Raw genomic sequence first — 17,954 nt, forward strand, 5'->3', positions numbered from 1 at the left:
ATCTGGGGTTGATAGGTAAAACCCATGCCATCAGAGATACTATGAGATGGCATGTCCGCCTTTTCTCTAGAGAAGGGTTATTTATAGGTGTCAGAGAATGAGGATTGATTTACTGCAGGTAAACAGGATGTCATTCTCAGCAAAAGGTCAAGGTGAGCCAAAGCTCTGGTGGATAAAATACAGGAATTTGGCATCTGTGTTTTTCACTTGTCTGTCAAGCCAATCAGGCTGTGGAGGCATGACAGGACCTGATCACATGCAAACTGCCTTTTTAGATAAAGCGATGACACGATGAGTCCTTGAGTTCAAACGTAAAACAACACCGGGAGCGATAAAAAAAAACAGGGCTGTACGCAAGAAAGATGAGCCCTTACAAAACAGTAACAGAGCCTGAGTATGACATTGACTACAGTTGTGAGACGTTAACTAAAACATTCATCACCGTTAGGAGTAATTAACAAACTTCCCCTGCATTAATTAAAGGCCCTGCTTTAAGGGAAACTGCGCTTAATTAGGAGGTTTGACAGGATGAGGCCTCAGGGATGATCCATATCCAGAGGGCTGTTGGAGGGGTACAAGTGACAGAATTTCCACAACGCTGTGAGTTTTTGGAGCATTTCTTCCAATCGCCACAAAACTCTGTGCCCTTGGTCAACTCACAAGCATGGTCTGGTCTGGCCTGATCTGGCTTGGCATGGCTCTGAAAAACTATTGACAGGTATGACAGGTCTCCGATTAGCCAGTCAGCTGGAGGCCCAGACCTTGTCACCTGTCAGCTAGAGAGATGAAGGGTCGAGTGAGCAGAGGAGGAGGAGGAGGAGGAAGACGGCGGCGAGAGAAATTGAGGGGGAAAAGAGAGTAGAGAAAGAATTGGTGGCAGTAGTGGCGTAGAGCGCTGACGGGGTGCACACAAATACAAGAAGCAGCAATAAAACTGCATGTATATCAGGCCTGAGTCACCTGCAGAAGTGTTTGTGAAGCAGTCCATTACAAAAACCAGAGGGTTTGAGGATGACAAACGTGTACCCAAAGAATCTGTGATTGGATCGGGGATTAAGGGGCTGGCGTGTCTCTGAAGGGAAACAGGGAAGAGACGAACGGACACAGAGTGGAAGAAAGAGAGAGAAATGGACGGGATGAAAAGGGGACAGTAAACGAATGTCAGACTGCCCAGGCAGGGAGACAGAGTGGCAGAGTGGGTGGGCTTTGACAGACACATCTCACACAGGCTGACAGCTCCGTCAATAGCCCCAGGATGGCCACCCTGATTGACAGCTAGCAGGTGGCGCATGAATGGAGTTGTCAGGCCGACTGTCAGTCAAAGTCACATCGCTGTGGCTACAAGGCCCCGGCTGAACAGGCACACAGCTGCCCAAGGTGATCTCTGGGTGTACAGGCAGGCTTTTGGCACAGGAGGCTGAGGCAGCTCAGATCATGCTAAAATTACCATACATGGCCGTGGCAGCACACGATAGCTGTGTTGATTGGGCCTATTTCATACTAGTGGGCAGATCTGGTACATACACACATGGCTGGTTCCACTCAATTTACAAAAAAAAGTAAGAAAAAAAGGATTTGAATGTACTATCGATGCATCTCTGCAGTTTTTCCATTTCCTTGGTTCCCCTTAATTGAGCATTGTTCCAGCACGAGGGCATGAAGCATAGGAGTTAATGGGCAATAATTATATGTGAGAGAGGCTTTCTCCCTGGAGTGGAATCCAGAACAAATGGAAGCTCCGATGTGCAACATTCTACTTCATTACATCTGCCGCGATTAAAGCCCGAACATCTGGCACCATATCCTGACAGATAGACAAGACTTCTGGACTGGAAGGGAAATCGAGCGATATTTACAAAAATGTAACACAGGGTATTTACTGGATGAAAGAACAAGTGCTTTGGGCAGGCACGGTACATTCTCCCTATCGGACAAGTGTTGAACTGATAGATGCGTGTAAACACAAGTAAATCGTTTGGACAATTCTGACAAAATGAACGGCACTAAATACCCTCGCTACACTTTCACATCACAACGGACTTTATTATTATTATAGGCAGCTTTTTTGCTACAGATAAATACGTACTGTGGCTCTTCAAGTAAACACTGGAATGTACATCAAGGTTGGTTGTTAACTCTTTTTTTTTTTTTAACAATTTCAATCACCCCTTCGACACGAAGATAAAACAATAATCATAACTGTCTGTATCTGCTGTTGCCACGACAACATCAAGTCCCACAGAGCGATGTCATGCCGATCTGGTCTCTTCCCGGCACAAGGTTATCTCCTGTGATGCTCTGAGGCAATCTGGAGGGCCTCTGGGGCGTGTGCGAGCGCCGGAGGCGGCGGTCGGGGTAGAGGCTGTTGTCAAAGGGCTTGCGGTGGACACAGAGGACGTGGGTCTTCAGGTTGCCCTTCTGGGAGGCGCTGTAGGGGCAGTACCTGCACTGGAACGGCTTCCGAGCTGGGAAAGACGAAGAGGGCAGACAGAGAGAACAGACTTAATACAGTTAGAGAGCTCAAACCTCGTCCCAGCTGACCACTGTGAGCCAGTCAAATCAAAACAGACCAACAGCTCTGGCTCAAAACAACACATTCAGTGAGGTTTTGTAGTAGTACAGGGTGCTAATCGAGAAAAAGCTTTGTGAAAATGAGCAGGGTGAGATTGAGTCTTGTGAAAAAGATTTATGTTTACAATTCTGGATATTAAATATAATTTTGACGGTCACGTTTCCAGTATTCTAGACCAGATGTTGGCAGGTGAGAAGTTTGACTGAGCTTTTGAAATGTCCGAGGGAAATAAAGTCTCACACACACACACACAGTGAAGTTGCAATGGGGCTTAAACAAGTTCCCTATTAGTCACAGTGGGCTAGAGTCACTGTAGAAAAATGTTAAAATAAAATAACACTCTAAAAACGTGTTTTCATAATAACAATTTGCTCTTTCTAACACTGTGTGACACTTCATGGGCTGGCATGTTTTTATAAAAAGGCCAGCAAGTTCTAATACATTGTAACATATTTCCTGCACGCAACACACGGACACATGCACACACAGACAAATAAACACACACACAAGTGTTGAGTTGAGGAATGACAGACGTCTGCAGCTGGGAGGCAAGGCATGCCAAAACTTCCTGTCTGTCCCCCCTCTTTAGCGCCCGCTACATAACTCCGCTACAAATAATGTGAATTTACATGACAAAGCACAGAGTGTACCTTTAAGATACAAACAACAAAGCATACCGTTAATAGCTTCCAGACGTTTACGTGACCTTAATAAAAATCAGTATGACACCACAGCCCGAAGGTGTAGCTAAGATCAAAACAAAAACTGTGCCGGATGACTCATTTACCTGTCTACCTCGACAGTTACGTGTCCTTGTTCACTGCTGTGCTATTTCTGAGATGTTACTTCATATAATGACTTTCTCTTTTCCCCTCTAACACTTTAATGTGTTTCTCTGTGATTCATGGTTACAGTAAACCATTATGTGCTGATGTCATTTGACATCACTTCCCAAAAACTGAGGGCTGTCTCAGCCTTTTCACCCCCGCCCTCGCCTATTCCTCTCTATCATGCTCCTCATCAGAGCCGAGACAGCTGTACGCAGCTGAACACTCGCTTTCACATCTACATAAAAAAGGTGTTTTTGGGGGGAAAAGTGGGAAAACTCACAGACGGTGTGAGCAATAAAAGGTAATGCTCCATCTGTTGGTGTATAATAACCTGATGGCCGTAAAGGACACACACAGGCATTCACACACACCAGTCGGAGAGAGGATAAGACCTGACACATCTGAATATCATCAGGATGGCACAGAGGGTTGTGTGTGTTTGTGTGTTTGTGTGTGTGTGTGTGTGTGTGTGTGTGTGTGTATGTGTGTGTGTGTGTGTGTGTGTGTGTGTGTGTGTGTGTGTGTGTGTGTGTGTGTGTGTGTGTGTGTGTAGGAGTAGTCTTATTGAGCGAGGAAGGGAGAGCTGTCTGGGAGGAACAATTGTAAAAGAAAAGCTTTGTCAAAATCCAGGTACAGAGCTGTTTGTGGTGTTAAACTCAACTGTCTCTTTGTCAAGCCTCAATCAATGGAAGTGGGAAAAACAGGAAATGGGGGTGGACAGCAAATAATTAACATTTCTGATTCTGTGCATCTTTTAATCTCACTTATAAAATGTCCGTCAAGAAGGATAAGCGCATAGGGAACAGAAAAACCCCACATTTCCCAAATTGTACACATCTATTGTAACTTGAGAGACTGAACAGATTTACCTCAATCTTGTTAAAATCTTGTAAATGCACTCAGATGATGTGAACAATCCCGTAGCCCATTACACTTTCATAAAGTCAGTTAATAATGAGCCAAAAGGTCTCGCGTTTGCATCAGTCGCTTGTTGCCCTGCTTGTCTCCCCCCCTCGCCTTTCTTTCTCTCCCCCATCGTCTCCCTGGGTCTGCTGTTCTTTCTTCCCTCCCACCAGAGGAGAGGGGAGGTCCAAGAGAGGGCAACCTCCAAATAAGTTCCATTAATCACAGGCAACAGTCTAATGTAACTAATATTTTACAATTAGAGGAGACAGCAGTGGGCTCGGAGCCATCCATCTCTTCACCACATGATCCTCCATTCATAGGCTGCTCGAGCCACAGTTTCAGACCAGCCGCACACACACACACACACACACACACACACGGATGCACAAAATACACTGGACAGGAAATGAGGGGGGTGGAATTGTGTGGTGTTGAGAGAAAGAGTGAAGGAAGAAGAACAGAATGAATGATTACTGACTTTGACTCTGTATAATACTGACATTGGACTGTATTAAAGGACAGTTCTGGTTTATTACAACTTGGGTCTTGTGTAATTTTGGCCATCGTTTGCATCTGTTATGATAACATTGTACTCACCGGAGTTATTGCTGAGATCTGGGAACACGGCGACATCACTATAACGAAGTCAGACAAGAAACACGGGCAGTCAGACAGATTGTAAACAAGCTAACAGTACAGCCAGATTATCTGAGGAAAATCACAGGAAACTTACACAACTATGGCATGTATGCTAGGTCAAAGATGAACCAGGAAGTCATAAACTGTGATGGATGTTTACAACAGACAGTTTGGGTTGTAATTCTATCGTTCAGCTTAGTCTCTCAAGAAAGTTAAGCTGACCTCGGAGTTTGTTTAAAAACCATATAACCGTTTGACCACTTGTGTTTCTTGCCTCCTCAGACTTACTTTTAGCAATCAATGCAACCACCACGCAAGCGTCCAGTACGTAACTCTCTGTAAAACCATGATGTGTAATTTTACCTCTCAAGTTTATGTAAAAAAATGTAACAAAGGAGATATAATGTATTTTTTAGTGAGCGTAAGAGGTGCTAGGAGGCAGATTGTTTTAACGTCAGACAGAGCCAGGCTTTCTTTATGCTAGCTATATGCTAACCTTCTCCTGGCTGTTGATTCATATTTAATGTACAAATATCAGGGTGGTGTCTTCTCATTTAACTCTCGGCAATAAAACTAAAAAGCCTATATTCCGAAATGTTAAACTATTCCTTTAGGTAGTAACCTTCTCTTGCCATGAGTAGGGCTGGGACTGGCCTCAGAATATTGTGGTACGAAACCAAATGTGTCAGTAGCAGAGTAGCAGTCTGTAAACTTCTGGTCAGACTATTTTCTAAAAATCAGGTTTCCAAAGTGAGTGAAAACAAAAATTCCCATTAGCTATTACATTAGTTGTCAAAAGAAGATCATAGAAGATCATGTGATTTGGTTAAAGACATAGTTCAGAGATGCAGTGTTTTTTTCCCAGAGTCAGAAACAAATAAATGCCTTATGACAGACCTCTTTTTATGTATTTGGTGTAGTCGGACGTCATGTCAAACAGCATTATTCGGCTACCTTCGCTCATTTGTCGAGTGTTTATGGGATCAAATAACATAATCATGATCCCATAGGCATCCAGGAGTTGAGCAAAACTAGCCCACAGTCGAAGACTTTGAAAACCCTTGTATGGGTTTTGTTTAACCTATATGTAACATTTGAGAACTTTGGCTTCTTTTGTGTCAGAGAAAGCTATCAAAACCAATTTTAGTATGGTATTAGTATTGAAACTCAAATATTGTATAGGCACTGTATAAAAAATGTAATACCATACCCTGCCTGACTTTAGTGCATATTTGCATTAGTTTGTACACATGTATATGTTTGCACCTGTACGCATGAATTCCCGCGTGTGAGTGTGAGTGTGTGTGTGTGTGTGTGTGTGTGTGTGCGGTGAGAGTGTGTTGTGTGTCATAGGCTGAGATAATGACCATGATGACAGTGGCGGGGCCGACGGGGGCCAGAGGAGCTGAATGGTGACGGATGACACAGGGCTGAGCTCTGATGGCACACAGACAGTGAGTGATGACTGCACATCCTTCCCAGTGCTCCACCCTTCATTATCTCTATGGGGAGAAGCACGGCACAAAGGCAGGCCGCGCTGCCCTCTCGCTGCCCTCAAACGACATCTGCTCATGGAGACAGCCGCACTACCGCTCCTCTTTCACCTCGCTGTCGCTCCATCTATCTCCATCTATGGTGATCTTTCTCGCTCCTTGTCTCTCTCCTTTTTCTCTCGCTCTCTGTCACCCTCTCCGCGGAGGGTATGCAGAGGTCAGACAATGAGATAATAACTCACCCCTTTCAACCTTTCAAATCGGGGCCTTTTCTTCCTCTCTGTCCTCTGTTGTTCGTTCGTTTTTAATCCTTTCTTTATCGATCTTCTCATATTCTCTTGTTCTCATGCGTCTGAGAGGCCTGGTCTGATGTTGCAGAAGACACAGCTGGTTTAGTTTACTGGTTAACTGATTTAAAGTTGGATGAACCCTGAGGCATCCCTGGCACCACATGACTGTGTTCTCAAAAATAGTTGTCCTAATTGTGCCTGTGAAAAATGAAAGCGTGCCATAATACCTGGTACAGAAACATTTACAGGTTTTACCACAGCGTAACTGTTGAGTGGTAAATGTTGCCATCTAGTGGTTTAGTCAAAGCAGTGCGGAGATGAGAGTTTCTGTTTAACACACAAGGGAGGGCTCAGTGAGACTAATGAGCATGCAGACAGGTTCAACCAGAGGTCACCATCTGGCCAATTACCACTGCTGGCACATTGGAGCCGACCTGAACTGTCATCACAAACACATCACTCCATGTCCAAACTGCCCGGCAATATGTCACCATGCCACTCGACGTGCCATACAGTATGGAGAGGATGGGGGCAACAGGAGACAGCCCCGTGACAAAGCCACCTGGTCAGCACTGCAGACAGGACAGCCTGCCGGGCCACCTGCTTAGTTCAGTTCTAGAGGACACTCAATGGACTCTCAATGTCAGTTACTCATCTCAGTGTCCAGTTTGACTGACAGGTGTTTATTGTGTCTGTTACATCTTCCTCCTCAGGGAGAGAGAAAAATATGGAGGATCAATCTGCAGCAAACAAAAAGGCACGGGATGCTTGACATAACTCCGAGCAGGAAACAAATACATTGATCAGATTGCTTAGAAACACAAACGATGGTCACAGAACAATGTGCTGTGTATGAGGTTAAAAAAAAAGGTTTGAAATGTCAATTGTTGCTAGATTTTTAAAGGAATTTAAAATATGAGATTTGTTCAAATACGACGACTCAAAGCTTTCAGCTTTTCTAAATGCCTGTCTTTTTTTTGTAATTCAAGTGACTTTATATACGCGATAAAAGCAAGAAAGAAACATGAACAGTGCGGCGGCCATGACAGGAGTTGAAGGAGAGGGGTGCTTTTCGGCGTATTATTATAACCATCTGTACAATCAAATAGAAAACTACATCTTGCTGTTGGAATCATAAAGAAAGGGAACAGATGTTAATCCCTAATGGAGTTGACAGGCACTTTCCTGTCTTTCACATGAACATATTGAGTTTCTGAATAAGAGGGGGATCAGAGGGAAGGTGTATCATGTTGCACTCATAATACATGCATATCAAAGACCCCAGCTGTTGGATTCCCTCTCTTGAGAGACAGCATTATTAAATCTGCACTCAGCGAGCATATCACACCAGCACAAGAGTTTAAGCCTCTCCATCAGTGGGCTTCCATTGGTTTGGGTGATTTGCAACCTATCACACAGGGAGATTATATCATCCTTTAAAGTGTAGGGTAATCAGTGCCACACACCTGTGTCTTCTTCAGCCCTCGTTTGAGAAAAGAGATAGCAAAAATAAAAGAAAAGTGAAGTGCTAAAGGAGGTGTGTTGTTTGTAATTGGCTTGATGTATTCACACACTCACACTCACTCTTTACACTTCCTCTGTCAGGTGATGATGGTGGAGATACTGCCAAAAACGTTTTCTTTTTAAAAGTTTCTGTAACAGCATCCTTGACAATGACACGCATGCTAGTCAGCCTCGTATATTTAGAATTAAGTAAGCCAACTGTAATATTGTTATATGGCCATCTGCAGTGGTCTATCACACTGAGATGGGGTGATATACAAAGCATCTGAAAGGAGATAACAAGATGGGGAAAGAAAAGCAAAGACCAGCTTGTGTCCACTAGGTGGCAGTAGACACCTTTAAATGCTAATGCCACCCTGGCTTCATCTTGGTAACAGTGACAGCTGCATTTAACATACATGATATAGATGCTCACCTGATGCAACATCTTTCTCCATGTTCCCGCCATCGTTCAGACTGGCTTTGTGTGCGCTGGCAGGTGTGCTGCTCAGGTTCCCCTGGGATCTGAAGAAGGAGAGCAGGCCGCCCTGGTGCTGGACTTGATCCGCCTGTCCTGGAGTCAAGTTCTCCAGAGAGGAGATGGGAGATTCAGCCACAGCTCTGCCCCAAAGTCCGGGTGTTTCGTGCTTCTTCTCGCCAGGACTCTGGAAATCAGCCTGCCCCAGCTCCTCTGACTCGAGGATATTATTTTTCAGCATCTTCCACTTGGCATCATTTTCGTCCCCCCTCCCGAGCTCTGATTTCTCGAATTCACCTTCACCGTCGTGACCTGTGGAGCCGGCATTCTGTGCGTTCATCTCTTCTCTTGTTCCCTGCACCAAAAGGTCACACTGATATGCAGGTTTCACGCCGAGTTCAGCTGCAGTGTTAGAGTAACTTTGTAGCCGGCGGGTAATGGAGGAGGAGAGTCCATTACTGAAAACGCCAGACATCTGTACCAGTACAGCCGGAGATATGCCCGAATGAGACATGACAGACTCCGGCCTGACAGACAAATCTAAAGGCTCATACTGGGACTTCCTGGTTTGAGCCGATAAAGAGCCCTCTACACCTGCTTCTTTGTCAGTAAGGTCAGGCTGCTTGATGAGCAGGGCGTTTTCACCATGGCTCTCCAGACCAAGATAGTGGGCTGGGCTCCAGTCTTCCCTGGATCTGGGTCTGAGCTTGGGGTTGGGGTTGGGGCTGGAGCTGCTGCTGCTGGTGGGCTGCAGTGGAGAAGAAAGATCCCTGCTGTTTTGCCAGTGGGGGAAGTGGTAGCGATCCAGATGGAAGCCGAGGGAGGCTGTCTGTGCAGCGGTGAAGTCGCTGGAGAGTGGACACCTGTAGACTTTCTCACCTAACACAGACAAAAACAGCAAAGACACAACACAATCCAAATCAAATTAGGAAACTGTGTGCATATGAGTCATACTGAGCACTCTGTTCTGAGAAAAGTATGTACCAACAACCGTTGTCTAAACATGAAAAATGTTGCAATCCCACACCAGGCTGAGTTGAATGATTTAAGCGCTGCCCTGCAGTAAATCAAGCTTGTAATCAGCTTTCAGCTCCAGTGATCCATCATTTTACAGTATGGACGCCACCACCATGTGCAATAAATACACCCAAAGATGTTAACACCAAACAAGATTCTTCCAGAAATAATAAACAGTCAAATTCAAAGCAAGTAGAACAAGGCAGATGTCGCAGACAAGAACCTCATTCCATCAAAACCAGTAAGTGGGTTTCCCAGTCAAAAATAACGAAGTCCAACATGTGAGCAGTTCTGATTAACCGCACCATGTACTGTAGCTGAGTTTATTTTTGCTTCATACTAGTGAAAAATGGTGTGTTGGAGCCATAATTCAAAGAGTACAAAGTGTGTTATTGTGGAGAATGACAAAGGGTAATTTTTCTCCTTTTAGCCGATGAAAAATATCCATCTGGAAACAAGATTTGATCCTGCTCACCACAACTTTTAATTAAAGGTAATTTAAATGTCTTCTTCCCTTTGTTTACCTACAATTTAATCATTATAGCTATCACAGAAACTCCCTCCAGGGTTAAACACACTCCCTGTGACCATTTTGAGTTAGTGATTGTCTGAGACCTCAGCCTTGCACTGTCTTTAAACAGCCCAGCTGTTTCGCTGCCATTCCAATTACAGTAAAAGTCATCCGACGCCATTAAGCCACAAATATTGGCAGTTTATTGCCCAACACTCTCCTGGCATTTGAAGGTCAGGTCATACATTATACTGTGTCTTTTAGGGATGCGTCTGGGATTGGGAGATAAACCCACCACCATTAATTTAATTCTATGCATAGTGATGCCTTATTGTTCTTCTTTAATGGACTAATGTCTGAGTTACAACGGTGATTCATCCCCGCCAGAGAAATATCAATTTCATACACCTCAAGATCTGACCCTGAGGTAATTCTCTGAGGTAAATCCAAATCTAATGATCTGTAGTTGTTACTTTACTTTGTTTCCAACTTTATTGGAAAAACCACCTTTGTGAGGTGAATGGTAGTAAAAGGAGGGCTGTTTGACTTTTTGACTTTTCAAACGTACGAAAAACCATAAAACAAAGCCCACATATTACCTAAATAATAGCTGAACCTAATGAAATTGAAAAATCACTGCTGAAATGGCAAATCCGCGCCCCTGAACTGAAGGTAGTCACCCCTGTTTGCACAGTTTGTGTGTCTACAGTGTGTACAGTGTGTTGGATTTAATGTGTGCGTGCATGAATGTGCGTGCATGAATGTGCGTGGCTGTGTGAGAGCGGGAAAGAGACTTCAACGGTGCCACACCCTTGTCTCCAGTAAGAAATAAAAAAAATCCAAACAGCTTAATGGAACTGGTGTCAGACACGCCATACATCTCAATTATTCTGCGGCTGGAATTACGATGACATTACCGGCCAGCTCCGAATGCAGAAAACACATATATCTGACCTCATCTTTCAGCGTGGACCTTCCTAAACCCATTTGCCAGCCTACATGAGAGCAGTAAAACAATACAAAGAACGAAGGCTCTGCCTATTTCTTCTCTTCGTTTGGACGGGTGCCATCTTTGTGATTGCCTGGTTCATGCTAACTTAATCAGTTTAAGATTTACTTACACTGCCGAGGCTCACATTATGTGAGGGGAGTAATTTTAGAGCTTAGATTTATCAACCAAAACTCCAATTACTGCATCATTACGAACTCCAGCCTCTCTCACCTAACACAGAGCAACTAATGAAGTGATGCGTATGAGTTATCCGCCTTTACTGGATGTGAAAGGCAGAGGAGAAAGGTAAATAAATAAGTAAATAAACTCCTCAAGTGAGCCGTGTCTTTGGAAAAAGGATGCAGCTGGGCTTGGACGAGTGATTCATTTCATATGGAAATAAGCTTTAAGATTTACAGCCATACATCACCGTCAATGCAATCACAGGCTCACATACTATATGCTTACATAGGCATTTGGCATTATATTGTAGATATCAAACTCTATCCACAGTAAGGTTTTGGCTTTTTCTATATATGCAATCAAGCACCTGAAATGCAAAGCAGAGATACATTGTGGCTGGTTTGGTTTAAGATGAAACAGAGCGAGGGAGAGAGGGAAAGGGAGTAACACACAAGACTGGAGAGAAAAACAGGGGCACCAGATGTTCTTTGATGTTTATAATAGCATATATTATTAATATTAATTAGACCACATAGTCAATGACGCATTTGGGACGTTTCCAAGTCAATTAAGCCAAATGGCATTCAGGAGATGGTGGAACAATATTTCAAGGCAGGTGTTCAGAACTCCCTGGGTAAATCTTTTTATCTGCATGCTAGGAAAACAAGCATTTTGAGCTTAATTTGAGCCTCATATCTGCAATAATAATTAAAAAGAGGATTAAAAGACAGAAGTGAGAGGGAGACAGAAAAGCCAACAGGTAATCAGTTCAGACAAACCAGTCAGGCTGTACTGTGATCTCTGAGTAAGAAGCTGAGTTTGTTGAGCCAGACACAGGGCCGAGTTAGATAAGGACCCGTTTGGTTAAAAGATGCTTTTACTGTCAGCAATCACAAAGAATAGACTGATGTAACTGGAACAGCCAAACGAAAAGTGACACTCTGTAGAGCAGCTTGCTTTATCTGTGTTTCTGGGTAAACCACTGCTCGTATTACCAGTCACAGCTTTAAAGACACATCATTTCTTATAGCTTTAACGCTTACAGTAAAAGAAGTTTAAAAGCAGGGAAGAAGGGACAAAACACATGTGGGGACAACATCATTACATGGTGTCTGCTCACTGACCTTAAGGTTAAGAGTATTGAATGGGACTAATTAATAACTGTCAGAGCATTTTACGTTTGTTCGGCATGTTTTTATTCTGAGCCGGGATCTAACTGGTCCAATGTAGGTCAGAGGCCTGAAGCGTGCACCCTTCATTAGTTTATCATTTTAAGAAGAGTCGTTAGTCTTAATCTCAGATTATAATTAAAGTCAAAGTGCATTTTCAAATCAGTCCTGGTGAGATATTGAGAGAAGTAATTCATGACACTTCTATTGAAATCAAAACGCAATTTCTAATTTAACGTGCTGGGCTTCTGCAGTTAAAAATCTAAATCCAGCACTGTATCTGGAATGTATCGAGCAAAGACGCCGTCTCTCACTCTGACAGCCATGACTGTACTATATTTGCTATCCATATTGAGAACATCAATAACTTCATGACCACCATAGGCTGACTATGAATAATGCAGCCAGTAATTCTGGACTAATCAATGTTCCTCAAGCTGAACATCTGGCAGTGGTAATTCTTCCTCAGCATCTCTGCTCTCCTGAATTAGAAAACACTCACTCTCTCCCTCTCTCTTCCTCCACGTCCAACCGTCGAGACAGACAGACTTGATCAGTTACAACCCCCCCACCTCCGGAAAAACTTATCCATGTTATTAAACCCTCATCAAGTGGTGCGTGTTCTCCATATGTGTAGGATTTACCTATCTGTCCCGCAGCAGACCTGTGTGTTGAGCCAGGGCCAGCAGCGTGTGATTGTGTTAATTAATCTGTCATTGTGAGCGCAGGGAGCAGCTGCAGAGGTCTCTGGGATATATTGTCAGAGCTAAACAATGCGGTGCTAAGCCCCCAGAGTGAGTCTACCATTACACAAGACTAAGAACAGAGAGGAGAGGAGGAGAGGGGGAGCGAGAGCCTGCCGGATCCATCATTGACTAAAGCAATGACGCCTGACCTTTACAATGAATTAGTTTCCATGCTTAATATTGACTGAAATTAGAGTCTGATACTGAATGTGCCATCCCAGAACTGTGTGCACTCAAATCCTCAGCTAGCCAGCTATCATAAATGTTTCTGGAAGTGACACCGTATGGTCTTGGAGATAGGGGAGAAGAGGGAAAGTAAAAACAACAGAGCTTGAATATGTTTCTTAAAGAGCAACCAGAGAGGGATTTGGCCATAAACGGCGAGCATTTACATGTAAATATGCAGATACCAGTATGTGTGTACAATATGGAAACAAAACATCTAATGAGATTAGACCTGATCCATTTATCTCTGCTATACGGCCATCATTTAAGAGGATGCTGGATCAAATCCCACAAGAGCGCGGCAGACTTGGACGCACATAACAGCAGCACTCCAGTGGAAAATAACCACAGTCGTAAGCTGGTGAAGAAACAGAACAAAAGTTTGGATTTATTTCTCTTCTCTTAACAACGCTGTTATAGCAGTAATTTAGGCTCATGATAACATGTTAGCAGGATGCCATGACAAGAAAGACATTTACCCAGAGAGCCGAATCATCCAAATCACCAGGTGGAACAGAAGACTATCAATAAAAATACCAGGTGGTAGATCAAATCATAAAAATCACTGGGTGGTATATATCAAATCATTAAAAACACCAGATGGCATGCATTAACATCTTGTGCCCCCGTAGGCAAGGGGTGGGGATGTGACGGATATAAAATAGAGGGTACTAATTATCCCTACAATTCAACATGATGCCATTATCTTTTAAAGGAAGACAAAGTCCTTGCGGATGACAGTAATATCTGTGGTGGTGTTGCTGACCCTGCGCTTCATGTCCACCTACACCAAGTGGGAAGAGAGATGAGGCCACAGCTGTCACTTCGCTACTATATTCCCACTTTAAAAAGAAAACATATAGACAAGATTATATGAGATGCAGAGATTTGATCCTTTGTTGTGATATTCTACACTGATTTAATTAGAGCTCCGTAATGAGGTCTGTCATCTTAGCAAAAACACCTGACAAACAGTGATTCCATATGTTAAGGGGGACTTGCAAGACACAGATTAAACCATTGTAAACCTCAACTGTTCTGGCTCGAATCCAGGTGGCGAAGGCTTTCATGTTGCATTTCATCTCTGCGTCGCTGCGTTCAATTAAAGGAAAAATGCCCAATTTATTTTTTTTAAGTTTAAAAAAAATAAAATTACGGTCAAAATCGAAGCAGCAGAGGAAGACATGTTCATATTTTTAATACGCAATATGGTTCAAGGACCATAAACAAGGGATCTTACAGTTCCCATAATGCAATTGATAGTGTCCTTCATTAGACCCTGAGGATGTCAAACTTTGGAAAGCACGAAAATAATATCCTGCTATCCTCACATTTATCAAAATCAAAAAAAAAAAAAAAAATCAGAAAAAAGAGCTTTCCATGACTGAATTACCTGTAACTGGAGAAGAAGATAGCGGTTGATGATCAAGGCCACTGCCAGAGTGGGAGCTCCCCGTCTCTGTGATGATCTCTTTCTGCCCATGACGGCTCATGCTGCCTGGGCTACCGGGCCTGCTGATGGCCTGAGTGTCTTGGTCGCTGAGACACACTTTGCCATCGTCTACAGGGACACATCTCTCAGGCAGGTAGGAGGAGCTCTGCTGCTGGTCTTTAAGACCGAACATTTGCTGTTCAACAGGCAGCCCTGGTGTCATGATCTGCCAGCCTGGGTAGCTGCTGCTGCTGTTGAGTGCATCTCTGTTAGACATGACCTTCTGCAGATAGTCCATGCTAGTGGAGCTCAGTGGAGGGTGGAGATGATTTAAACCCAGTAAGGAGGAGCTCTCTGCATCTGTCAAGGGGCCTGGACCTGAGGAAATCATCCTCCCTAACATCTCCCTAACCTTCATGTCAACGCCAGCTGTGGCGAGCAGCTGGCTATAATCTTGATGGTCGGCTCTCTCAGCTGTGAGGAACCTGTTGTGAATTCGGGTGATGTACTGTGAGTAGAGGTTGCTCTGGTGGTCTTGTGTCAGGTTCTCCATGTTAACAGAGGTCTCATGTTCAGCAGGGAGATTACGCTTGGCAGCCAGCTTATTTAGGTGGACCTTCATGTGGTTCTTGAGAAACCAGGGTTCTTTAAAACGACGGCCACAGATCTGACAGCAGTGCTCAAAAGAGTCCTTGTGTTTCCTCATGTGACCCTTCAGGAACCAGGCCTGGCTGAATGTCTGGCCGCACACCTCGCAGGGGAATTCGCCAGCGGGCCTCTTCTTGTCGCCGGCCCCGATGGCGGGCCTCTGCCCCGATCCCGAATCAGCGGTTATATGCGTTGTCTCAACGTGGGCGATGAGGTCCTCCTCCTGTGAAGCCGCAAACTCGCACAAGGTGCATTTATAGGGTTTATGTAGGATCCTGATGTGGCGCTCAAGCTCCTGCTGCTTCCTGAACTTTCCCTTACAGAATGAGCAGCGGAAGCCGGTGGGTTGGGGCTGGATGGGATCATCATGGATGGGAGTCACCTTAGGAGATGTGGATGTGTGTGGCTGGCTCTCTGCAGCACTAGAGATGGTTAAGAATGGCGGTTGTGTCGGCACAGCCTCTAACAGCTGGGGCTTTTGAAGTTGGTTTATATTGGATGTTTGCTGTTGGCCAACATGACCAGCCCGCGTCTGCCTGTCCCTTATTATCGCCCTTTCCTCAAGCTCATGAAGCAATCTATTTTCCTCCCTAATTCGTCCACGGCCTTTACCCAGAATGCCTTGCTTGTGAGTACGGAGGTGTATCTTCAGGTTTCCCTTCTGGGCAGCCCTGTGGTCGCAATACGGGCACTTGAAGGGCTTCTCGCCGGTGTGTGTGCGCATGTGAAGGGACAGAATGCTGTTGAAGCGAAAGCGCTTTCCACACAACGGGCAGGGATACTTCCTGTTCTTGCGACTGTCATCCTGGGTGGAATTTACCTGGGAGACCATGCTTTGATTGGTGACCCTCAAGAACTGGGAAAGCTCTGCTCTCCCATTCATGCTGCTGAGAATCCTTGCATCCATGATTTGATTGGCCAGAAGCGCCATCTGGCTCCTAATTGGGTGGGTGGATGGGGTAATGAAGCTGTCCTTTCAGGCACTGGCTGATGTTACAGTATGGTGGTCAGGGGTGTGTGTGTGGGACGGTCGGAAGGTTAGCAGTGAACTGTGTGCTGACTGTTTGCACTTATTCAGTTGAAACAGGATGTTGATTCATGCTGTTCAGATGAAATGTCTGTTTGTTGTAGCCCAGACCTAAAAAGAACACAAAAAATTAAGGTTAATCAAATTCTGCCAAAACAAATACATTATTCAAATACAAAAAAAATCCCAGCTCAGATAGAGCATGAACAGGTGAGTATAATGTAAGTGGGGCTCTGAGCTGTCAATTAACGGTGTAAATCTGTACTTTTGCAGCTGCTGTATAATGCCAGTGATGCACAACAAATAGGTCAGGAAATAGAGCAAAGTCAGTTCTGACTCTCGTCATCCTGTCTTGTTGTATACTTGTGGTTTTAGATTATTGTTAGAGACCGTGAAACTGCTGATTAAGTCTAACCACAAAGGCTTCCTCAACGAATATCTCATCTTTACTAAAGGGTAAGGTGAGAATCTTTGTCTTGATCTCATTTTGTACTGAAACACAATACTAAGGCAGCACAAACATCAAAGACTGTCTGCTTCTACTTGCCCTTCCTTTGCATTTCACAAATCTAAGCTTAAAAAAAAAAAGATTAAAGTTAAGCTTTTTCAGCAGGTCTATTGCATATTTGAATAAAACCTTTACCCGGATAATTATGTCACAGGAGTACTAAGGGAAATAAACAACTTGATGATGCAAAAATGCAAACTGAAGTTAAAGGAAGAATATCCAAATAGAAAGCTAAAATATGCTTCACTTCACTCCAGCCCCCCCCCCCCTTTTTTTTTTTTCTTTTGATTCAACTGCAGCAGCAAAACAAAGCTTCAAATTCACATCGCGCTACAATGGTAGAGGTCACATAAGCGAGCCCGGCACAGCTCTAGTGCAGCACCAAAGGGCACAGAACAAAGCCTGCACTGTCCACACTGAATTAACACAGGCTTACATCATCCTGGACTGCAACCTCAGTCAGTCATGAAAATGATGTACACAAAATCACACAGATAGAAAGCTGGCAGGCTGGCCACGGTAGTTGGTGTGAGCAGCGTGTCTGCTCTGAGCTGTAGAGAATCAATGTAACCTGCTATTGACCTAATCATACCTGAGTAAAAAAAAGTGAGTAAATTGTATTATAATACAGTAGATCCACTTGATATTCCTTAACCTGGTCTTCCTGAGCACTGAACAGAGGGGGGGAGCAGAGGATGTTCCCCCCACCTCCCACCAACTCTCAAGGATTACGGTCATTTGAGCTATTATCGCATTTGAATCTATTAATGTCATTACTGTACTGTA

At 44.1% G+C, this 17,954-nt stretch overlaps 1 protein-coding gene across 1 annotated transcript; it reads right to left on the reverse strand.

Moving 5' to 3' along the window:
- Positions 1-2,229: 2,229 nt before the first annotated feature.
- LOC142947859 (uncharacterized) lies at positions 2,230-17,006 on the reverse strand. The gene is made up of 4 exons (XM_076089729.1): positions 16,998-17,006; positions 14,947-16,606; positions 8,670-9,590; positions 2,230-2,465 (listed from the first exon to the last, which is right to left on the reverse strand). Exons 1-4 carry the CDS (start codon positions 17,004-17,006, stop codon positions 2,230-2,232), a joined length of 2,826 nt encoding a protein of 941 aa, XP_075945844.1.
- Between the last annotated feature and the right edge of the window lie 948 nt (positions 17,007-17,954).

Source organism: Anarhichas minor, unplaced genomic scaffold (genome assembly GCF_050575085.1).
Source record: "Anarhichas minor isolate MPS153535 unplaced genomic scaffold, ASM5057508v1 ptg000011l, whole genome shotgun sequence".
NCBI classification, from domain to species: Eukaryota; Metazoa; Chordata; class Actinopteri; order Perciformes; family Anarhichadidae; genus Anarhichas; species Anarhichas minor.